Raw genomic sequence first — 25,171 nt, 5'->3', positions numbered from 1 at the left:
AAATATTTTTATGATGTCAGGCTGCAAGGTGGAGTCCTTTTTCTCTCCCTAACTAGGGCATTCTTGTATATATTGTCTTAAAATAAAAAAAAAAACATTTGTCCAGTGAACTGGAGGCCAGCATGACCATGTCAGTTTTTAATTGCTTGTTTGGATTTTCAAAATCCTTTTGATGAAGTCTTTCAGCAAAACTTCTGAACGTAGCCTTAGGACTTGGACACATTAACCTGCTGTGCCACAATAGTTGCATTGAAAATAGGCCCCGCTGAATTCTATGGGACTTACAAGCAAGTAGGTGTAGTACAATCAAAGGTTGTGATACTGTATATCAGAAATGGACAATATGGACCATAGGTAAGATATGTAACACTTCTGTTTTTTATATTGCAGTCTTTTACAGTATAGAAAATAACTTTTTATTTCAGTCCATCAACAAATTGTCTTTCTGAAGTCCTTGCTGAGTTGGACAAAGATTTCTAATAATTCACGTGTACTAGATCAGATGTAATCCCCCTGCCCATAGGCTGCTGTTTCATTTAAAATAGTTCTGTTATATCCGTATGCAATTTCTACCACTTCCAGCTGTAGGAGGAAACATTAACCATCTGCTATATCGGCACTTATCTAATAACGGATTTCATTATATATCTGATTTTTCTGGAACCGAACCTGAAAGTTCTACATATCTTTAAATTGATGAAATGTACCTTATTTTCTTTACTCTAACTGTTACCAGAACCAGCTTCAGAGTATTTTCTGATGGTATGCAATCTAATTTGTGGGAAAATAATATTCCAGCAGTTACTCAAATTTGTATCACAATTCTTCTGAACTCATTGTCTTGTTTCTAGTGAAGGTGCATGTAGATGAAACAGGCCAATTCAAATCAGTTACAGTTATCGTCAAGCACACCCAAGTGCTGTCACCACTACTTTTCAAAACCCTTGGAAAGAGATAAAACAAGCAGAACGTACAAAACTACAAGATAATACAAAATGCAAGACATGCTTTGTCTGTTCCTCAGATGTGGTGCTACCATGAATTCTCTGCATTAGAAGTATCTCTAAATTTGGAATAATTAGAATGAGATGTATGTTGCTGGATTAGTTTTAAGTTTGAAAGAACTATGAGCAGTCTAACCTTGGATGACATCCTATTCTCTCGGTTGGCTCTAGTGAATTGGTTGGTGGCAACAGCTTTCTGAAGAATTATTGTGTACCTTGATGTTATTTCGGATCTATGGCAATCCTAACATGACCTTTCATAGGGTTTTCTTGTCAAGATTAGTTCAGAGAGGGTAGCTTTTGCCACCTTCTAAGGCAAAAAGAGTGTGCTTTGAGTAATTGTAGGTTTTTTGGACTGTCCTAGAAGCATTCTCTCCTAAAGTTTTGCCTGCATCTATGGCAGGCAACCTCAGAGGTTGTGAGGTCAGAGTGTGATTTTCCCAAAGTCACCCAGTGGGCTTCCATGACTGAGTAGGATTCAAACCCTGGTTTCCAGAGACACAGTCCAACGCTCAAACCAGTCCACTATCCTGGGTCTCTCTTGGAAATTTATTTTTAATACCTGTTTTAAGTACAGCCTAGTGATGACTGAAGTCTGTGTGGCAGTTCTAGCAGCTATAGAAGGATGGTGATTTCTTGAGAAATCTGTTTGTAGCTGACATTTCACAGCCTGTTCCTCCATCTAGTCCAATATGAGAAATGTAGACTAAAATATTATGGGTTTCTAAGAAAGATAGGCTATGAAGTGATGGATGTAGTGGAGGGATAAGGAAGAGAAGGATGGAAGGATGCAGGAACCGGTTCTTAGGCATGAAATTCATATGAGAAGTTTGTTTCTGCAAGTAACTTCTGTGTAATCCAGCACATACAAAAGGCTCTCCTGTCTCCAGCACACACAAAAGACATGTGTTATAATTAAATGTTTGCTTTGACACTGACAAGACAGGTAAAATGCTGTGGAACTAGATAAAATGTATGTATACCATCCTTATACAACTGAAAACTATCTCTTTTCTTTGTAAAAATGAATTATAGATTTACAAGTAATCCCTATTTTATAACAATGTTTTTCACCTCTTCAGTTTATACCAGGAAATTCCAAAGTACTACATCCAGTTACGATAATAAAACAAGGTAATCTCAATGACTTCTTATACTTGGTATTTGTAGAATTGGAAGCAGTTTTGCACATGAAAATGAATGTTTGAGTGTAGCTCTAAAGCTTGGCAAACTGGTGACAGTGAATATTGTGAGTTATGAGAAAATTCTCAGGCCTGAATCGAGTTGTTAATCCCAACTAAAGTAAACCATTGTACACATAGGTCTTATATAAACATAGATTTACCAAATTCTTAATGATTCAATTGGTTGACACCAGTTAGAACTAGGAATTAGATCTGAATTAGATGATCTGAATTTCCTTCAATAATCCAAGCATCTGAATTCCCATCAGATATTTAATATTGTGATATCATACAAATACAAAAATAAATAAATGAAGATCACTGTAGAAAATGGTAAAAACAATGCATAGTTCTAGATCATATTCTATGGGCAGAAGCAATCCAATTTATGGCTAGACCAGAAATATTTTACAAAGTATGTACAACAACAAAATCTTTGTATAAAGTTCTTGGTGGAATCTTTGTAAACAAGGCACCTGCCATGCACTAGTATTCATTTTATCATCTTCGGTTAATTCAATACATTTTATGCCCTACTTTTAGATATTTTAAACATCATAAGAATTAATGTTTGTTTGTTTTTATTTTAAAAAACCTTCCTAAGGAGATTTATTTGCTTTATTTCTATTTGGAACACAGTTCGCTGCTTGACCAAAAAACTCAAACTGAGATTTTTTCAAGGGAGCTGATAATCTCTTCTGGAAAATCTAGAGTTGAATCTTGGATAGTAATGGTCAAATTTAATTGCAAGGATCTGGTAATAATAACTGTGCGGAACTTGTAATAATGTCAGTGTCCAACTTTCTTGAGACAGAAGTTCCAGAGTTGTGGCGTTGTCCATATTTTGCTTTCCTTTGGGAAGAGCAATCACTGAACACTTACAGCCTTTTGCAAAACTTGAATATGTTTGTAATTTTACTTATTTATTAACCCTCCACCTAATACATCAAGCATAGATAGAGCCAGACAGTTTATATTCCAAAAGCTGGCATTTTTGCATGTCAGATATCTCTAAAGATTCACTCCAGAGCTCAAAGCTGCTCCTCTACTTTTTTCCAGTTCCACTATAAAAACTCCCTTCTTTTTTCTTTTCACTGAGAGACTTAGATTGCAATAATTTTTGGTGGAGAAAGGGCTGGAAAGAAAGCCTTTAATATAATGGTTCTAGCACTCCAGTGGCATCTCAAGCTGCCTGCTAGTCACTGTAGGCCAGTTATCTGTAATCCTCTAGACTTCTTTTTTATTCTTGATATTCTGGTAATGCTTTCCTCCCTTTTTCCTTTCTTCTTATAAAATATAAGTCACTGTATCTCTCCTTTTGGTGAACCCACCATCTCTTTTTACTTTTTATTTCTCTTCATGAGATGGACACACTTTATTTAATGTCCCATTTCTCCTTGATACTGTCTTAGCTTCTGTTTGCCATCTTCTTAATACTTCACCAGCACATTATATACTTGTGTCTCTTTTCTAGAATTTCTTTTCCCAATGCATTGAAAAATGCTATCATTTTCTATACACTTTCTGTTGATGCTTTATCTCTCTCCAATAGAGTTGAAATTGCATGATTTTCAGGCTTAATTCTTTATAACACACGGTGTTTACCCCATCTTCTCTTTTCCAACTCTTATTTTAATCTTTCCAGTTTCACCTCTGCATTATTCTGAAGCAACTTCTACTGAAATACATTTGTGATCTACTTGCTGCCAAATTGAAAGGTCTTTATTATGTTCACCACTGACTATTAGAAATACATTTTTACATGATGTCAGGCCAATAAGATTTTATTAAAAAATCAATTCTTATTATTTTCACAGTTCTTCAAAATGTAACACAGCGGACAAAGCCTAAAATCCCAGAGAAGTCTCCTTTAGCAGGACCAATACTAGGTGACTAAGATGTTCCTCATTCCAGATAGATGCTGTCCTCAACCTTTAACTTCTTGAATTTTCACTTTCTTTTGAATGGATATAATTAACTGCTTTGAATCTATAGGAGTGTAGTCAGATGTGAAAAGTTGTATTTTAAAGATGGAAATTTCAATAAATGCTAATTGCAATCTTTCTGGCAAAACCTAAATTGATGATTATGATAGTTGGGGTATACAGACAGTCCCCGAGCTACAAACATCCAACTTCCAGTTCAGAATGGGGTTTAGACAGAAGGAAGTAAGAGAAGTCTATCCTAAGGAAGGGAAATTCACTCCTGAAAGAGTTATCATGGGGAAAGGTGTCTCCACTGAAGCTTTCTCACCAGTCCTTGTTTCCACAACAAGCCACATTTTTCAAAATCCAATTGTCATAGGGACTGAAAGTGAGGTGAAATCATCTGAACAGGAACACAGACAGCAAAACAAACAGCACAGGGGTGTTAATCCTTCCCTATGCTATCCAAAGCATGACCTGAATGTGTGTGTGTGTGGCTGGAGTTACACTTAAAAATGTATCTGTTCTGACTTAAATACAAATTTAACTTAGGAACAAACGTCCAGCACCTATCTTGTTCATAACTTGGGGACTGCCTGTATATACATTGGACAGTGCTTAAACTGTCCAATGTATATACAGGCAGTCCCCACGTTATATCTGATATCACTGTAACTTTCAGAGCTACAATGTATGGAATCCTGGGGTTTGTGGTTCCCTATGGTATAGTTCAAGAAAGTTGACTAGAAAATTCAATGTGCCTCGTCACCAATCTACAAATCCCAGAATTGTGTAGATTGGATCTCTAACAGTTAAGTGGGATGGAAATGTTATAATTATGCAGTTTGGATTTACACATATGCAGTGTGATCATAATTCTAAGAGGAAAGCAGGAGTAGATTTTTAGTCTGAGATTTTAGTACCTCCAGCAAGTACACAAAAGATGTGTACTTGCCTAAAGGTGATCATATTACAAGAAATTCTGGGTAGCACAATGAAGCCTAATTTTCTAAGAATTGTTTACAAATAAAGTTGTCATCAACACAGAATTTTTCAGTCATACAAAACAAAGCAGTATTTCTATTTCTATGTCTGCCAGTCAATCCCTCTTTTCCACTAATGCTTTTTATTAATCAGAGCTTTGAAATGTTATAAATGTATAAGATAAACTGAAAATAAAAACTGTATTGCATTTATATTGTTTTTAAAAATAATTCCCAATAAAATATTAGTCCACAGAATTATCCCACTCCAAATAAATAACAATAACAATAGCTGTTACTATAAATGTTGATGCTGTATTATTATTATTATTATTATTATTTGTATTTCTTATTCATCTTTCCTCATAGCCTAATATTTTTTAAAAGTTTGAATTTCTTGGAGCCAGAAAATATAGCATTAATTTTAGGAAGTACTTTACTTCCAAGATCTGAAATTTATTCTTCATTTATTTCTTTGATTTCTGATTTTCTTCAGCATGTGAATCAAAGTGTAGACTTAACATTTAAATTAAAACAGACCGTCAAATAAATGACTCCTTTATTTTGTGTGTAGTGCACCTAATTGTTCCAGATTTCAATGGAACGCAACAGAAGCTGCTATCACCTTTCACACTGGATGTACCCGAAAAACCAAAAAAGACACCTGGTAAGCAAAAAGAGAGGCACTTAAATCATGTGTGCCCATCTTCTGATCCAGAATATAAATGCACTCTTAAGGACATCATCACATGAATTTGCCAGTCTCCATGACAAATTTGGGTAGCAATGGGGTGGCAGCAAGGCAATCCCAGCGCCTCACCTACCAGCTGACGCTTCTCCATCCCACATGGGGAATCGTCACCACATGACTTGAGTCCACTGAAGCCCTGTTGTTCATTATGGAACACGGAGAAGATTCTGTGTTGGTAGCATCAGTGTTCCACCATGCTGCTGCCCCAGTACACCCATGGAGCCCCACCGAAAGTCACCCTTCATCATCTGATGGAGGCATGGGGCTCCATGGGTGAACTGGGGTAGAAGCATCATAGGATGCTTCTTTTGCCCTGTGTGATAAGGCTGTATTTGCACTACCTGATAATGTCTATGATTTGCACTGACCGCCGTGCAGAAAAATGCAGGATAATGCATATCAATCCTTAGCAGTGCTGTGCATATCATTTGAAAAGATCAGAGGCTCTGGATTCTAGGCTGGGCGGTTTCGTTAGTTAATTTCGTAATTCGTTATTAATTCGTATTTAAATTAGCTTACAATCCAATATTGAGCCATGCAGGAATAGTGTGAGGAGTAAATTAGATTCAAAACAATTTTTTCAATTTATTTCGTAATTATTTTGTAATTATTTCGTAATTATTTTGTAATTATTTCGTAATTATTTTCGCATGTCTGGTGCAAGTTTTATAGTTGTTGTTTGTTTTATCACACCAACAGTCAACAACAGAGGGAGAGGGAAGCTTCAGAAGTTCCCCCTGTCCCATTTGGAGGTTTTTTTAGCATATTGCGCAATCGTGTCCGCCATTAACAAATCGATTCGTAATTATACGAAATTTCGTATATTTCGAAATTTTTAAAAGGAAAATTTCGGAATTATTAAAAAAAATGAAACGCAAGGGCCCCCTAAAAACAAAACGAGTTTAGAACCAAATTTTTCCGTGGTTACCCAAGCCTACTGGATTCATATGTCTTTTTTCTAGTCCAACTACTTCATCTCAGTAATGGGTTTCTGTACGAAACCAATGAAGTTCCTATCTGAGATTTGCTTAGTTCCTGAGGGCTAGCACTTGGCCCAAGGTTTCCTGCTGGTTTTAAGGGGGAAGGAGTCATCCAACTAAATAATTTTCAACATAGGACACACAGAAGAGCTGGACGTCTTGTAGAACAGTACGACATTTTTAATTTCTTTTCTGTTTCAAAACATATTTGGATATTGTGTGTGAAGCCAGCGGCTTCTGCTGAGATTCTAAAGTTCATCAAAATTGAAACACTGGCAATAACCATTTAATTAGGAGTTTAAAATAATAATGTGTGTATCAAACTTATTTGTCTGAAATGTATATTTGTATAAGGTTTCTAACTGCCATTTTAACTTGAGGTGTGCTATATGAAACTTGTTTATGATTTGAATTATCATCCTTGTCAATCTGTTTACATGCACTCATAGCAAAGAAGGGATGTTGAGTGTTAAGCAGTCTTAAGAATAATTGTTAGATAGGGTAATCACTTTTGTGTAGTCATGCCAACATTTTATCCACTTCTAGATTTGTGCAAGAGTTGAATTCAATGTAGGTTGGGGGATGGTATAATTCTTCTTCATGGTATAGATTTCCAAGCACCTCAAAAACTTGCTTCAGAGTTTGGAGACTCTTCAGAAGTAATGCCGATGATAATGTAGCATGGAGGCTGCAGCAGCTTGCTGAGGCTCCTCGAGCTCCAAATTTAGAAGACCTACAACATCTGTTATAGAACTCCAATATGCCGATGATAATGAGCATGGAGGCTGCAGCAGCTTGCTGAGGCTCCTCGAGCTCCAAAGCTGAAACCTCACCTAAGGGGTCGGGGGAGTAATATCACCCCCCAACAACGACAGATAAAGTGTGTTGGCATTCCTCCAAGGCACGCAGCGAGGGGGGGTTTCCTTGGAAACCTCTACTGGCAACGAGAGACCTTGAAGATAAGACCCGGAATGAGGACGCCGACCTAATGGGATGGTATTGCGGCTTACCGCCTCCATTAAGATTAATTAATTGGAGTTACAAAGAAACAAAAAGTAAAGAGAGATAAAGGAAACGGAGGGAAGAAAGAGCAAAGAGCACAGAAAGGAAACTTGCTGAATAAGCTACCCAGAGAGACTGGACATAAGAGTAAAGTATTTGTTTGAATGGGAGCTCTTTGAAGTCGAACTATTTGCAAACTACAAACTACAAATTACTCAAAATGATGGCGGCGTGGTAAGCAGCGAACCTTCTTCCCAGGGTAAGAGAGGGGCCTCAATTTACCTTATTCTGGCTCTATTTCCCCTTTTGGACTCCTAAAAAACCGCCCCCACACAAACAGTAATTCCCAGGGTCACGAAAGTGAGCTTGGAGACCTTTCGGGGAGCGTCGGAGAAAGAAGACGAACAAACGGGGAAGGAGGAAAGGAGAAGACAACTGGGCCACCGCCATTGTTGGCCCCAAGCTCCCTACCTCCCAGCTACTGGACCCCTTCTGGACCCCCTTACACCCTCCAGTCTCCAGCTTCGATAATCTTAGCTTGGACGTTGTACCTGGACGGAGAAGTGGAGGCTTTGTTCGGCTGCTTGGCCGCCCAGCGGGCTGGCAGACTGACCTCCGAGAGGGCTGTTTTCACCCACGGCGCCCCCTCCTGCTCGGCCCAGCCGGTTTGCGTTCCAGCTGCAGCCTCGGACATCTGGCTGCTTCAGCCGTGGAGTCGGCTCCCCAGAAGAGAAGAGTGGAGGTGGAGCGAGGCCCACCTCTAGTTGGGTCCGAGCACGCTCCCTCCCAAACCACAGATTAGTCGACCGGAGCTTTTGGGGCCGGGATAACTCGCAGTTGCTGGCCTTGTCGGCGTGCGGCGCTAGGACCCCGGGGTGGCTTGAGTTGTCGCCCCAGGTCTTGACGCGGCCGCCATCTTGGTTCGTGGTGCGGTTATCGCACCCCTCCAGAGCATCACTGGGGCCAAACTGTGGATGCCATCGACGCTACCAACTTTAGGCCAACGCTGTGCTGACCGACCTTGGTTGTCCGACGTGTGCCGACTAACTATCTATTGTGCCGACTACCTGTGCTGTTCAATCTATTGTGCCGACCGCTGTGCTGTTCAATTTACTGTGCTGTCCACCTGCGTGTCCATCCTTTACCATCGGGCCGATTTCGGCCGTTGATCATCCTTGCGGACACTAGCTTTATCTCCGGAAGGACCAATACCAATCCACCTTTTGGTCCATTTTCAGTCGTTCATTGCCTTGATTTTGTGTGTCTTAACATCTCTACCAACAGATTAGGTGGTGCTGTTATTTTGTACAATTCTAGCACTTTATATTATCAGCACCTTAATCCTTTAGCACTTTAAATTGTTATCCTGTACTGTATTGGTTACTATCCAGGTGCTAGTCCCTAGCTTCTGAAATTGGGGTTCCTCCATGACGCACCTTATTTTAGCACTTTAGAACAATCTCAATAACCTTTTGCACTTTAAGACCTGGGAGGTTGCTACAACCACTGGCTGCACTTTAAGAACTTTGGTAGCTTTAGTGTGAGTGTTACTATCCTCCTTTGCACTTTAAGAACTGTAAGATTTATACAACCACAAGCTGCACTTTACGAACTTTGGTAGCTTTATTGAGACTGCTAACATCTACCACCCATGCTAGTTCCGATCTCCTGGTATCTTGTAACACTGCTGTTAGCTGCCTGCGGGAGAGGTAAGGAGGGGAGTGAATTGGAGATCCCAGTGCGAGTTAAACCGGTGATAAATCATATAACCAGCAGTGAAGCATGGGGTGAAAATAGGAAGGTAGACTGCGTCATGGAGGAGGGAGGGTGTTCCATTGGTCGGGGAGCCCCCATAGAAGTCGTGGTGGGGATGGGGAGATACGGGAAAAGGAGACCTCGAATTCGGCCTAGGGATCGTACAACAACATTAGTAACTCCAACTCGGTCTCCTGATATGGTGAATTGGTGTAACCAGGTCGGCGGTCCCCCCGGATTGAAGGTGGTGCTGTTGAACGCCAGATCTGTCAATGGCAAAACAGCTTTCATCCAGGATTTAATCCTGGATGAACGGGCAGATCTGGCGTGCATCACGGAGACCTGGCTGGACGAAGCTGGAGGTGTGAATTTGACCCAGCTTTGCCCGCCAGGTTTCTCCGTGCAGCACCAACCAAGATCCGGGGGGCGGGGAGGCGGGGTTGCAGTGATCTATAGAGACTCCATTCTTCTGACCAGGGCCCCCATCCCGCAGTCAACAAATTTTGAATGCGTCCACCTGAGGGTGGGTGACCGGGACAGATTAGGGATTCTGTTAGTGTACCGTCCACCTCGCTGCACTACAGACTCCCTGACTGAGCTAGCGGGGGTGATCTCGGACCTGGCATTGGAGTCCCAGCGGCTGCTTGTGCTGGGGGACTTCAATGTCCACGCCGAGACCACCCTATCGGGAGCGGCTCAGGACTTCATGTCTACCATGGCAACCATGGGGCTGTCCCAACAGGTATCTGGCCCCACCCACAGTGCTGGACATACATTGGACTTGGTTTTCTGCCAGGGATGGGAGGAAGGTGGCGGTGTTGAGGAGTTATCCATCTCTCCGTTGCCATGGACCGACCACCACCTGGTCAGCTTTAGATTAACTGCACCCCCTAACCTCTGCAGAGGTGGAGGACCCATTAAGTTGGTCCGCCCCAGGAGGCTTATGGATCCGGATGGATTCCTGACGGCTCTTGGGGAATTTCCTGCCGCCTCGGTTGGTGATCCTGTTGATGCCCTGGTCGCTCTCTGGAATGGGGAGATGACTAGGGCAATAAACACGATCGCTCCAGAACGTCCCCTCTCAAGTAGCCGAGCTAAACCAGCTCCTTGGTTCACTGAGGAGCTGGCAGCGTTGAAGCGAAAGAAGAGGGAACTAGAGAGCGTGTGGCGTTCGAATCCGAGCGAGCCAAATCGAACACGGTTTATGTCCTTCTTAAGGGCATATGCCGCGGCAATAAAAGCCGCAAAGAAGACCTTCTTTGCGGCCACTATTGCGTCTGCAAAGAACCGTCCGGCCGAACTGTTCCGAGTTGTCAGAGGCCTGTTAAAACCCACCATTCAGGATGGGTGCCCTGATGACTCGGCAGCTCGCTGTGAAGCCTTTGCTCAGTTCTTTGCAGACAAAGTCGCTTTGATCCGCTCTGGTCTGGACACCATATTAACGGCAGTCTCTGAGGATGTAACACGAGCATCTGCTTGTCCGGTTTTGATGGATTCATTTCAATTGGTTCAATCCGAGGATGTGGACAAGGTGCTTGGAGGAATGAGAGCTACCACATGCATCCTAGACCCCTGCCCATCCTGGCTTCTGAAGGAGGCCAGACGGGGATTGGCCGAGTGGGTGAAGGTGGTGGTTAATGCCTCCCTCCGGGAAGGCATCTTTCCAGCCAGCTTAAAGCAAGCTGTAATAAAACCGCTGTTGAAGAAACCATCACTGGACCCCACTCAATTCGTCAACTTCCGGCCTGTTTCCAATCTCCCCTTTTTGGGCAAAGTCCTGGAACGTGTGGTGGCCTCACAACTCCAGGCATTCTTGGTAGACACGGATTATCTGGATCCGGCACAGTCTGGCTTCAGGCCGGGGCACGGTACTGAGACAGCCTTGGTCGCCTTAGTGGATGATCTGCGCCGGGAGCTCGACAGGGGGAGTGTGTCCCTGTTGGTGCTTCTGGACCTCTCAGCGGCCTTCGATACTGTCGACCACGGTATCCTTCTGAGACGCCTCGCGGGAATGGGTCTTGGAGGAACTGTTTTACAGTGGCTCCGCTCATTCCTCGAGGGTCGGTCTCAGAAGGTGTTACTGGGAGACTCCTGTTCAACCCCACAACCTTTGTCTTGTGGGGTTCCTCAGGGCTCAATATTGTCTCCCATGTTGTTTAACATCTACATGAAGCCGCTGGGTGAGATCATCCGGAGTTTCGGAGTGCGATGTCATCTGTATGCGGATGATGTCCAACTCTGTCACTCCTTTCCACCTGCTACTAAGGAGGCTGTCGAGGTCCTGAACCGGTGCTTGGCCGCTGTGACGGTCTGGATGGGGGCGAACAAATTGAGATTGAATCCAGACAAGACAGAGGTACTCCTGGTCAGTCGCAAGGCCGAACAGGGTATAGGGTTACAGCCTGTGTTGGATGGGGTCGCACTCCCCCTGAAGACGCAGGTTCGCAGTTTGGGTGTGATCCTGGACTCATCGCTGAGCCTGGAGCCCCAGGTTTCGGCGGTGACCAGGGGAGCATTCGCACAGTTAAAACTCGTGCGCCAACTGCGCCCGTACCTTGGGAAGTCTGACTTGGCCACGGTAGTCCACGCTCTGGTTACATCCCGTTTGGACTACTGCAACGCTCTCTACGTGGGGTTGCCTTTGAAGACGGCCCGGAAGCTCCAACTAGTCCAACGTTCGGCAGCAATGATACTAACGGGAGCGGAGCGCAGGGAGCATACAACTCCTCTGCTGCACCAGCTCCACTGGCTGCCAATCTGCTACCAGGCTCAATTCAAAGTGCTGGCGTTGGCCTTTAAAGCCCTAAACGGTTCTGGCCCAACTTACCTATCCGAACGTATCTCGGCCTATCAGCCCGCCAGGACCCTAAGATCTTCTGGGGAGGCCCTGCTCTCTATCCCGCCTGCTTCACAGGTGCGGCTGGCGGGTACGAGAGACAGGGCCTTTTCTGTGGTGGCCCCGCGGCTATGGAACGCCCTGCCCTTGGAGGTAAGATCAGCCCCTTCATTGATGATATTCCGAAGAAGATTGAAGACCTGGATGTTTAAGCAGGCATTTGGTTAACCCAATGCAACGAATGGTAACTGACTAAAGGACTGGCAACATGGATGACGAACTGGATCACGTTTTTAGTTAAGAGTCGAACTGGATTGGTATTGATGTATGAATTGTGTTTTTATGTTTTTTATGTTTTTTATGCTTTTAACTTTTTTACTGTTGATTGTTATATTATGTTGTAAACCGCGTTGAGTCGCCGGCTAGGCTGAGAAACGGCGGTATATAAATATAGCAAATAAATAAATAAATAAATAAATTTTGGCCAGTCAGAGAATGCTGTCCTAAGGGGGGCCAAAATCTTGATTCTTCTACAAACATAATTTTGGATTTGTATTATAAGAAAAAAGAGAGCCAGGAACAGTTATATAGTTAAGAATTTAAATCCTTTTGTTCTTCACAGTTATAGTGGTTGATTTGGCTATTCTTTACCATACAACCCAAGTCCCGTTTGTTTATTAAATTCTACTTGTTGCTTTATGTAGCGAAGAATGAAACTCAAGAATGGCCTGCAGAATCCAAAACACCAGAAGTACAAGAAATCTCTCCACAATCTCAACCTGGTGAGAAGTACTTTTCTATATGGTGCCTTGACAAAACAGAATGTTGTGTTGTTTACTCATTTGAATGAAATAAGAAAAGTACATTAATTTGGTGAAATATATTGAAGCAAGTAAAACTGTATATAATAATATTCTTTTAATATAAATGATGAACTTGAAGCAGGTTTTAAATTTAGAAATCAATATTTGAATACAACAGGCCCATTGATATTTATGTTCTTTGTTAATCATAAACAACATTTGCACTCCCATTTTTATGTCTTTATATTTTTATATTATATGGATACCTGCATGATGGAAAAGGCTTCATAAGGCTGATGTCTTTAGACTGGTATTTAAATGAATCATACCAAATATTCACTGCTATCTTTATCATTGTTTCATTGTATGCACTGTATCACTTTGTGACAAAGCACCTCTAACATACCAATATCTGTTTTCCTTTCACTGATTCGGTAACTCATTGTTCTGGTATTAGATGGATTATTACTATATCTCCATGAGTTGTGGTGTTATCACTGTTATTGTGTTCAATTCCTGGTCATATTTTTGGTGTTACAAAGATTAAGATTAAGTCTCAGGTCTGAAATCAATGGGTTGTAAATTCTCAAGTTTAGTATAACTTAACATCACATGAGGAAAAAGAGGACACATTTTCACATTTCTACATTAATCAGCTGCCGGCAATGACTACATGTAATTTATACCTAATTTCTTTAGCAGACACAACCCCAACAAAACTATTTAATTGACTTGGATATGCATATTGTGATTGTTTTACTTTGAAACCCTGAGCCCTGAAGAGGTCCACAAGATAGAGTTTCTTCATAAACTGAAACCAGTGTAATGACTACTTTGAAACTGTGATCAGAAATTTTGAGCAGTTACCAGAACAAGTAAAATGATAATTATATTTTGTTTGTTGTCAGAGTTGGTAGATTTGGAAGGTAATGATTTTGAGAGTTCTTTTTGAAGCAGAAAGTTTTCACCATTTTCTTTTGTGGCCATAAATATGCTGCTCTATATTTAATCGCTTCAGTATTCTATTTTCACCAACTCAGGGGATTTTCTACAGCTCTCTTTATAACTTCTATAATAGCCTGCATTTCTTAACACTTACTGATATTTCTTCACTCCATTAACTTGCTCTTTCAAATTATTCAAACTACCAACAAATAGCTCTTCAGCATAAATCCCAGCTACTCGGTGGAATGTTTTCCATCTAACTTCACAGACAGCCAAACTGTCTATTGTTACTTACACCCTGGACCCTCTTGAAGCAGAAATGTCTTTGAAAAATAGTGCAAGAAACTGTATATTGAATCCAACTTTGGCTCCAGCTAGAGTAGAGCCTTTGAAATGAACAGGGTGTTTCCAGTCAATATTAAAGTAAATGCTATTCAGTTCAGTGATTGTACTCTTTGTGATGTTGTTTATTTGTTCAGTTGCCTCTGACTCTTTGCTCCCTGTCGGCCGTGGCCACCCCAGCTCCTTCCAAGTCAAACCAGTCACCTCAAGGATACCATTCCTCCATCTTGCCCTTGGTCAGCCCCTCTTCCTTTTTCCCTCCATTTTCCCCTGCATCATTGTCTTCTCAAAGCTTTCCTGTCTTCTCATTATGTGGCCAAAGTACTTCATATTTTCCTCTACTATCCTTCCCTCCAATGAGCAGTCAAGCTTTATTTCCTGAAGTATGGACTGGTTGGATCTTCTCACTGTCTAGGACACTCTCAGAACATTCCTCCAACACCACAGTTCAAAAGCATCTATCTTCCTTCGTTCAGCCTTCCTTATGGTCCAGCTCTCACATCCAAAGGTTACTACAGGGAATAACATTGCTTTAACTATGCGGATCTTCGTTGCCCGTGTGATGTCTCTACTCTAGTTGGCACTAAAATTGGATTTAGCCTTGTGTTATTCTGAAGAATTATACATATCCTAGTTTATTATCAAAAAGTTATTAGTGCCTAATCTATATTCTGAAATAAAACTTTCTCCACTGAATGCAAGCAAATTAATTTCCTTTATTTACCTTCAATACACTATGATATGCTATATTTATACTTCTTGTTTCTTTTAATTAATTTGCAGCTATGGCTGAACTGGACTGGGAAAGTAGCAAACCAACAACTCCAAGTGTCTTAAAAGAATCGGAGAGTCCATCAGGTGATTCATACTTTTTTGTGTTCGTACTCTTGTTGCTTTGAATGTCATTTTCCTGCTTCTTGCCAGGGGGTTGTACTGGATGACTCTATGATTCTATGAACAGTGACCAGCATGTGGTTTTCTTACAATGGAATACAATTATTGGTATTTTCACACAACTTGGCTTCTTTAGTCTAAAACAGTTTCTGCTTAGAAAAGAAAAAGAGTCAATCATTCTCCTATGGACTTTGCTATGGAGAAACATAGAAGCCACATTGGCATAACATTACTCAGTATGAGCAATGTAAGACAACAACATTTTTGGTACATTATGATATAATAATTGCTGCTATATTTGTTGATTTGGAGGCTTGTAGTGCTGATAAACAAAGGATCTTAACTCTTTTCCACCTTGCTCTGAATATGAACTGAAATCTTCAAAATCTTTTTAAAAGTTTTGCATGCTTCACGTGTTTATAAAGTAATTTTGAAGTAGTCTTGAATTATATAAATTCATAATACAATCCCTTTTACTTAAAATTTAGTCCCATTTTGTTTAATGGGATTTCTCCCAAGTAATTGTGTGTAAAATCACTTCAGTTCCTTTTGTATGCCTTTTTTTGGTGCTTCTTTAGTTGTAAGAGCTTTGCAAGAGACTTAATATATCATTCCGTACGGTTAATCAAAATATTTCTTTTGCTATAGCAAAATATATCATGACTGTTGGAGTAATGGGATAGAAGACAAAATGTTGCCTTTTTTGCAATTCTATCCTCCTCATTCTGTCCTGTAGCATTCTTTGTATGTTATATAAAGAAAGGATATGAACTTCTTCTTTTTTTAGCACGCACTAACAGTGAACTGGAAGCTTCAAAACATAGTGTAACTCCAATGGCTGAATTGTCTCCTGACATACTGGGTAAATAAATATTTTTAATGGTACTTCAGTTGCAGATTTGGGACTACTGGAGACCAATGCTCTTGATATGTTGGGTGGAGGACTGAATATATATTGGAGATATATAGATCTGTTTCTTAATTAGTCCACTAACCATATCAACAATAAAAAAATATACAGACAAATAGAAACTAATCACCATGCCAAAAACCTGTAATAGTTAACTAAAATAAATTAAAACACAATAAAACTTAAATAATAAATTTGCTAAAATGGGGTTAAATTACAAGATGAAAGTGGGGGAGTAGAGTGGGGAGCATTAAAGGGTCAGTCAGAGAATTTTGATAAGTTCATCACCAAAATAAGGGACCCCATTTTGTGAGATCTCTCATGCTGTATGCCTTTTATGATGAATTTGGCTATGTAGCAGACCAAGTGTAGATTCTCCCCAGAAAGAAAATAAGACAGTTTGGCAATTGGTTCACAGTAGGTTGTTCCTCTCACTGGCTGGTTTAAAAATAGACCTGCAGGTAAATAAAGTGAGTTGGGGCCCATTTACACAGGCCACACATCAGCAGCTGGAAGGAGTCAAGGTTTGATTGTACTGGATGGCCACCTTTACCATACCCATCATATCTCAGGTGCAAGATTGGTAGTGGTCATCACTTGTTACACGTACTGACATTGGCCAGAGTATCAGAGCGACATAGAAGAGGAGAAAGGAAAAGAGTCTATTTCACCCTCCTTCCCCCTTGCCTCATCATTCTAGTATTCTAGTCAGCATCAGTAGATGCAATGTGTGATGACCACCAGCAGTTTTCTCACCTTATGGTTACCACAAAGCCAAGGACACGAGACAGATTATAAGTGCCATCCCCTGTCCCTGTGTTGCCCAAGCCTTGGGAAAGCAGTGTGGCTATGTAACCAGCCAGTTCCTACTCATCACTTTGCCACAATGTGCAGGTGAACCCATACCTCCACTCTACCTCATTTGGCCATGTGGACGGGCCCTTAAAGTAGAATATTTTGACTGAAATAAGTATTCATAATACGATAGAGCTATAAGTCTCATGAAGGTGATGACTCTGAGAAGTTAATTTGAAGCAACAATTAATATATATAAGGGAAATATTGAATTAAAAATTATATATGTTCTTGTATATTTTTGGGCTAAATCTAGTTGTTAGTTCAATAGAGATTTTGGACATTCCATTAATTCAACTAGTCTATTCTAACTGGGATTAGCAAATACTTTCATTTGGTTGCTTTAGCATAGTGGGATAAATCCAATATTAGTCTTACCTAAAGTAAATCTAGTGAAGTAAACGAGACATAGAATGCACCAGTAACTTTGGTATGACTGATTGAAATGATAGTCTTTAAAACAGGGCTAATGTTGGATTTGGCACAATAAAATAGCCCAGTATAATATTGAAATCTATTATATACATACCCTTGGCATTATAAATTCTGTTTACAATGTTCAGCACATTGTTTCAGAAAAGTATTTTGTATTGTACAAGTTATAGCTGTATCATTTTTTAAACTTTATATATAGACTCAATAACAGCTGGAGTGGTACTGCCATCATTATAGATACCTAAAAGCAAAAGACTAAATCTACAAACAAAGAATATGACTGTGGGAAATAAATTTGAGTACTATAGTTTTTTTTAACTTAATATATGCCACTCTCCGTTTAAATAATAAGGTATTACACTAAATATAAACAGAAAAGTACAGGGATTTAAAATGGAACATGTACTTCTTTTTATTGCTGACATTGGGAAAGAAATGGAATCTAAGAAAACTTAAGAAAGAATTGGCAACAATTCAAAACAGATTAGATAAATGAGTTGGTTGTTTCTTAGTTTCCATGTATAGTTTGACCTAGTAATAACATAACAAATATCTGCAATGTTTTACTGAAATTATCTTTTTATGTAAGTTACTTGACAAGCAATAATTTACATTCATTTGTTCGATTTCCTTTTGTTTATAAATGTTATTTTTATGTGTAAAATATAATATCAAAAAGTCTTTCTGCTTTTATTTCTGATGCAGTAGTGCTAAGCAATGCCAACAAAGATGTTGTGAACCTAAAATGTGCCAGAAATCTATAGAGAAGAGAAGAAAGAAAATAATGTTTAAAAGAAATTTGTGACAGTGTGAATCCCAGGGCCAGGGAAAGTGTGCAGTAATAATAATAATTGTGGCTACAACAATAACAACAGCTATATATAATGGTCATTTGACACCTTTGAAAGTCAAAATTGTCCAAAAATACATAACTGATTCCTAGATTCTTGGAGAGAATTTAAATCATTGATGGTATAAAATCAGTCAATAACACCAGATTGTGAAACTGCCGAATAACAGCAACAACTGCAAACCACCCCTGAGCCACACATATCTATTACCCTCTTATTGTAGCTTCAATAATGCCAATAAGCAAACATAATAATAATAATAATAATAATAATAATAATAATAATAAACACTTTTATTTATACTCCACCACCATCTTGGGACTTGGAGCAGATTAATATTTAAATATTTAAAACCAGAAATATAAAATTAGCAAGAGCAATAGAGTCAATCAAATATGACAATAGCCAATGATTAAAAGATCCATTAGCATGAGCTAACTCTTGGCTACTATTAATGATTGCTTTTATTCATCATCATTGGTATATTTGTGATTTCAAAGCCAGATTCTCATAGGAACAGAGGCACCATGGTCACAACTCAAAAAACAGTTAAGCACAATTAATATAATTGAAATACACAATCTCTATCATAAGCAACTCTGTTGGATTGTGCAAAAGTGGTTTTTGAATTGCATTTATACAAAACAAATGTAATAGTTTTTAAAAAGCCACTTTTAAGTTCTTTTCTGCCAAGAGTTTCTCTTTCTGTGCTTTTGAAAGGTAATACAATGAACTGTTGCTTTCTTGATACTGAACAGGGGAATTCTCCTTTGTCTAGCTACTGAGAAATTACTCAAATTCGATCCAGCTGGAATAAAAAAATACTAAAGTTGGGGGGGGGGGGGTTTGGAGAAACACTGTCTTACTCCCAGTGTTGCTTCTCCAAGACAACAGAAGTTGTGCTATAGTGTTAATATAAATTCACCAGGGATCCACTTCTCTCTAGGTCACTCTTTAGATCAGGAGAACAGAAAGTACAATCCATGGGCTGCATACCACCTCCACTTTACACTTTTCTGGGTTTCCACAATCACACTCTGAATTGTTCCCCAAGCCCAATTTTCCTTAGAATGATATTTGGGAAAGTTTTGGTTTGATAATTCTGCATTCTTTGATGCATTAAAGTGCAACATAACTTTCCACACTCTCAAAGATGTCCATACCTCTTAATATTGGTTGTGCCATAGCCAAAATGGCAACCAATAGTGATACATCATCACTTCTGTTCACCATTTTGGCAGGAGTAGGTATGAAAAACAATATGCAGATGGCTCAAAAAATTAAAAGGAATGTTTTCTTATACTTTATAAAGCAATAGCTATGAAAGCCACAAGTAAATCTGTGATGCAGACCTCAAAAGATTCACTATTAATGTAGCTGAATTACACATTCTTAGTAGAAACCAACACAGAAGAGTTTCAATTTATAGCAAATGATTTATTATTTACAAAAAGCAGCAATAATATTAGGTATAAAAAGGGAATAATTACATCTTTCAAAACTATCATCATCTTTTTGAAACTGTATAGTAAGAGTCAATATGCAGTGGGTCAACACATGCAGGAGCCTGGATGCTTCACACGTATGCTGGCTTTCCTTCATTGAGCTTTGCTTTTCTGCTTCCTTTGGATCTGGTGAAACTGAGGGCGGATCCAGACAGGCCTTTATCCCAGGAGAATCTGCATTTTAAAAATGCAGATTTTCCTGGGGGCCTTTCCACACCCACCCCAGAAAAAGTACACTTTCTGGGGTGGGTGTCCAGATGTTCTTCTGGGACTAGCTCAGGAGAACTTCTGGAGGCCCTACCCCCTTCCCCAAAGCCCCCAGATCCCTTAGAAAAGTAATGAAAACTTACCAGGCCTCCATTACAGGCTTTGGCCAGCTCTTCTGGTATATAAAAATGATGTGCAAGGAGAGCGGGGGGGAAGCAATTTTCCTCCTCCCCCCCCCCATTTTACATCATTTTACTGGCCAGGAGAGCTGGCCAAAGCCTGTAATGGAGGCCAGGTAAGTTTTCATTACTTTTCTAAGGGGTCTGGGGGCTTCGGAGGAGAGGGGCTGGTTTACCAGGCTTATTTAGTCCAGTAGACTGTGAGAATGGTGTCTGGACTGTAGTCCAGTGTCTGTAGTCCAGACACCAGAAATAGTGGGTTTATCCCACACCTTCCAAGGAGGCGCAGAATAAATCCACTATCTTATTAATTCACTACAAACCAGGGTTTTCCTGGTTTGTAGTGAATTAATTCAGTACTGTCCAGAACATTGTCTGGACAGCCCCTCCTTTATTGGGGTAAATACCTTCATTGTGGTAAATACCGCAATGAAGGTACTGTCTGGACAGGCCCTTAGCTGACTGATTAAGTAAAGAAACATACATCCACAAACATTGAAATACAGAGATGAATAAAAACTTTGTACCATTACACAAAATCACAAAGTTGAGAGTTTTTCAAATTTGAGGTACTTTTGTGTTGGATTTTTCATGTTTTCTTTCTTCTAACTTCTAGCTCCATACAAGTTTCCAGAATTTCCCAAAACAAAAACACCCCCTACCTCCCCAATGTCCACTGAAACTTTAGGTAATAATGATTTTCTTTTTTGAAAATACTTTTTAAAAATTTCTTGAAAATAATGACATTAAAGCCACATTGTGATAGTAGTATTTACTTTACTTTTGGTTTTTCATGATTTATGGAAATTGATGATTCAGCCAATTAATACTTTTCAAATATCTTTCCATTATTCGTAAAATTGTTTCCTAGAAAGCCCACTATAGGTATGGGCCTTACAAATAGACTTCTTACAAAATGATCCAGTGACCTCTATAAAGACCTGGCCATTTCTTTTACTGTAGCTTCACATGAAATAGAGTCAGTCTCTTCAGAATCCCAAACACCTGTTCCAAAAGCCACACGGACAAAGCAAGGTAATTATTCTTTCCCCTGAAGCTGCATTTGAACATTACATTTTGATGTTAAAGCAGGTTGGGACTTATGATAAAGAACATTTTGTATCTAAAATCTGAATCTTTCATGTGTAAATGCATGTGAACGTTTTACCAGAGTGTCTGATCCAGAGTGTCAAATTCTAAATGGTTTTTATTACAAACCCCAGGCTGCTGTGGGTAAAAGTTTTGATCATCAAAAGGTGCCAAATTTGGTGCTGCTGGAAAACCACAGTTGTCATTGTAGCAGCGACCTCCAGGTGTGATATGGTTGGCGGCCATAATTCATAACCTATAGTGATGTCAGCCGGGTGCCAGAGCAACACAGGATAATGGAGGGGGGACAGAAGGAATCACCCCTTACCCCCTTCTTTCTCTGATTGCCCTTGCACATTGGCCCACGTCATTTCAGATGGCCACCAGTTATATCACACTCAGAAGCTTCCTCTATGATGAAAACAGAAGGGAGTTTATAAATGTCCTCCTGTGTCCCTGGGCCATTCGAACCCAGGGAATATGGGATATGTAAAGAGTTGTGGCCAGTCCATCTCAGAACTGGCCCAAATGTTTACATGTATCCAAAGTCAAGGTTTGCTCCAGATTCTCAGGGAAAATTCAGAGCAACCAATACTTTTATTAATGCAGTTCACAACCATTTCAAGCAAGGTTGGCCTGTGTTAACTTGAATCAGCTTTGTGCATTATGAGCTGATTCACCCTCAGGATAAAGGATGTATACACATAGTAAGAGATGTTTGACAATGCAATTAATTACCTAGAGAGATGATGGTATCTTTTTTTTTATGGACATCTTCAAAGAGAGATTAGGATGCTATATGAACTAGGTACCCTACCTGGACTTTCCACTTTGAGGGCAAGTTGAACTTGATGAAATTGGGGCCCTTTCCAACTCTATGATTGTATAACATAGCTTGACTTCTACCTAAATCTCTGGTTTGATCTCATCTATATTTATGTTTTAAATGGAACTTATTTAATTTTTCCCCACCCTATTTCTTGGTATCTCTGACAATTTTCCTTATCTAACACCAGATAAGAGTCAGTCTCCTTTTAAATATTGTTTTCATATAACCACTCCAGAGCTTTCTCCATTTGGAGTAGTTTTAGGATTCATTTGGATATTATTTTTAATCTGTTTTCATATTTTTCTATAAAGCAAACAGTGCCATTGGTAATCATTCTAATAGTATTTGGAAAAGATAATTCATTTCCTATCATGTATTTATTTATTTATTTGCTGTCTTCATACCCCGCCTTTCTCAACCCCATAGGGGACTCAAGGCGGCTTACATATATAGGCAACAATTAGATGCAAAAATACACACAATAGAAACATAAGCATTAAAACATAATAAACCTTAAAACCAATTATTTAAAAAAATATTATTACATGGCATTCACATACTGAAAAATGTAATGCTAAAATAATGTATCCCCATGCATGCTTGTAAGTCAGGATGAGTTGATCTAATTTTAGCTTGATGATTACGTATGGATATTTGTCTTTCTAATGCTACAGTTTTAGTCAGGGAGAAATATATATTGAATATTTCCATGGTTGAAATTAATAATATTGTCATATTTCTCAGACATGATTTGGTATCTTAAGACCTTCCATTTCCTTCTAAAGAAAAAATCTTAGTAGATGCAATAGGAAATGCAGAATAGTCAATAGAAATAGAAAATCCATGCAGAAAAATTCTCAGTCTGAAATGGTTTTTTAAAGTACATTTTTGACAATGAAAACTTGTTAGTTCAACAGATTATTGGGGGTTTGAAGTATTTTATTTTACTTTTTATCCACACATTTAGATGTGGCCTAATTTTAAAAGATCTTAGAGTCTCTTGTCAAAACATGTCAATCTCCCTTTGCTTTCTTTATGGAACACATTATTACATTTCCTATTCATTCATTTATTCCAGGACACATGGGGAACACACGTAATTTACTGCTCCAACACTGCCCATGATTTTCTCATTTTCTATAGTTTTCTTGTCTGAACTTGGTGACCAATATTCTGTTTTCTTTTTAAAAACAAAACACTCTGAACATGCTATCCCATTTACTTTAGATGATTTCACACTGTTGGTTATTCACCTTTCTGGTATTGTAAAAAGAGATTATTTTTGTACAGCTGTCTTGACTTTGGTATTTCAAATTAAAGTGTAAAGCAATGCAAATCTTTCTAAGTTTTCTAGGGAAACATTAATTTAAAAGACCTGCTCAGGTGTGGAAATTCAGTATTATACAAAATGAATGCTGGCTTCAAAGCAGAAAGTGATTAGATTTCAAGGAGAAACAAAGAAACAAAAACAGAAAATTACAGAGGACCGTGTAATGTCTTTAAACGTCTTGAAAACAAAAGAACAGCAAAAAAAGTAGTATTACTCGTAAAAAAATATGTCATGAATGAGTTCTGTTTGGAAATAAAGTCTTCTACAAGAGCACCAACTGGACATGAGGATCAGTATGAGAGTCTGAAAAAAGAGCATAGACATCATTTATGTGATGCCTAAATCAACATTGCTGCTCTGAGTAATTCTTGGGGAATCCGATAATAATGTGCCCAAACACAGGTTCTCATACAGCATGGTCCAAGTTTTCTATTACTCTGAATGAAATACAGACATAAAGTCAGGCAATGACCACAATGATAATTGTAATTTATTGCCATTAATAGCTCATTGTCCTTAATATGCTAAAGTTTGCCATTTCACATTGTAGTGAATAGTACACTTTGAATAAAATGTCAAAATATGAAAAAAAATACATATAGGCAATATTACAATTTTTATATGTCACAAACTTTTCAAAATATTCTCCAAATACTCTCCAAATCCACCTGAGCTGGATGGACATTGTAACATCTCCAATGGATGTTTGCGTGTTATAGGGGACAGTGAATACAATCAGGTGTCCTTCCGAGACATTAGAAGGTATTCTGAAGACAAATAGTAAGCCTGAATTGGCTCCAGTCTTTCTTGAAGTCTTGCCCACTTTTATTGATCATTAAAGAATTCCTGATAAGCTTTAAAGGAATCACAGAATTTCCTGAAGTACACCGAAGCTTCACAAGACTTCATTATAGATCATCATGGAAATGTTTGAATTTAAACTTTTTCCAGATAATCATTTAAAGGCGCATCAGAATTCTGGAATTAAGCAGAGATTCCACATTTTTCCACACATTATACAGCAACTGTTCTAATGTTAAGCACATCTGAATGTGAGCAGTGAACTAACTCTAGTTGTTCAAGCAAACATCTTGCACGTCTTGTAAATTTGCTCCAAAAGACCTTCTAGTGATATGAATCAAAGAATCATAGAATCAGAAGAGTGGAAGAGACAACAAAACCAATATAATCCTGACATCTGAAGATCTAGCCTCTGTTTTAAAACTTCCGGAGAAGGGGACTCCACCACACTCCAAGGCAGCATATTCCATAGTAGCCTGTAGAGAAGCGGAAGATTTAAACTGCCAACCACATTCATTTACTCTCAAACTATTATCTCTAACTGTTGATTATAATTTAGTGTCTTAATGTCAGGCTCCCTGTGAACTCCACACACCCCATTTTAACCTCTGTACTGAAATTTCTAATTTTATATGTCACAAACTTTCCAAAATACTCTCCAAATATTCTCCAAATCCTCCAGAAGTGGATGGACACTGTAACATCTCCAATGGGGTGTTTGTGTGTTATAGGGAACAGTGGATACAACCTGGCATCCTTGCAAGACATTGGAACGT

General features: G+C 39.3%; 1 protein-coding gene across 18 annotated transcripts in view; it reads left to right on the top strand.

Moving 5' to 3' along the window:
- ABI3BP (ABI family member 3 binding protein) overlaps positions 1 to 25,171 on the top strand; it is a 163,849-nt gene that overhangs the window by 57,809 nt on the left and 80,869 nt on the right. For 15 of the 18 annotated variants that reach the window (XM_067466635.1, XM_067466625.1, XM_067466623.1 and 12 more), the window contains exons 7-14: positions 2,087 to 2,138; positions 4,006 to 4,077; positions 5,671 to 5,763; positions 13,125 to 13,202; positions 15,294 to 15,368; positions 16,192 to 16,266; positions 20,963 to 21,034; positions 21,310 to 21,381. In XM_067466635.1, coding sequence (XP_067322736.1) covers positions 2,087 to 2,138; positions 4,006 to 4,077; positions 5,671 to 5,763; positions 13,125 to 13,202; positions 15,294 to 15,368; positions 16,192 to 16,266; positions 20,963 to 21,034; positions 21,310 to 21,381 — 589 coding nt within the window. The remainder of the gene's footprint in view (positions 1 to 2,086; positions 2,139 to 4,005; positions 4,078 to 5,670; positions 5,764 to 13,124; positions 13,203 to 15,293; positions 15,369 to 16,191; positions 16,267 to 20,962; positions 21,035 to 21,309; positions 21,382 to 25,171) is intronic. The other 3 variants (XM_067466622.1, XM_067466631.1, XM_067466633.1) reach the window with 3 other exon arrangements.

The sequence above is a fragment of the Anolis sagrei genome, chromosome 3 (assembly GCF_037176765.1).
Source record: "Anolis sagrei isolate rAnoSag1 chromosome 3, rAnoSag1.mat, whole genome shotgun sequence".
In the NCBI taxonomy this organism is placed as follows: domain Eukaryota; kingdom Metazoa; phylum Chordata; class Lepidosauria; order Squamata; family Dactyloidae; genus Anolis; species Anolis sagrei.
Note: the sequence above shows the minus strand (reverse complement) of the source record. Positions and strands in the feature narration are given on the sequence as shown.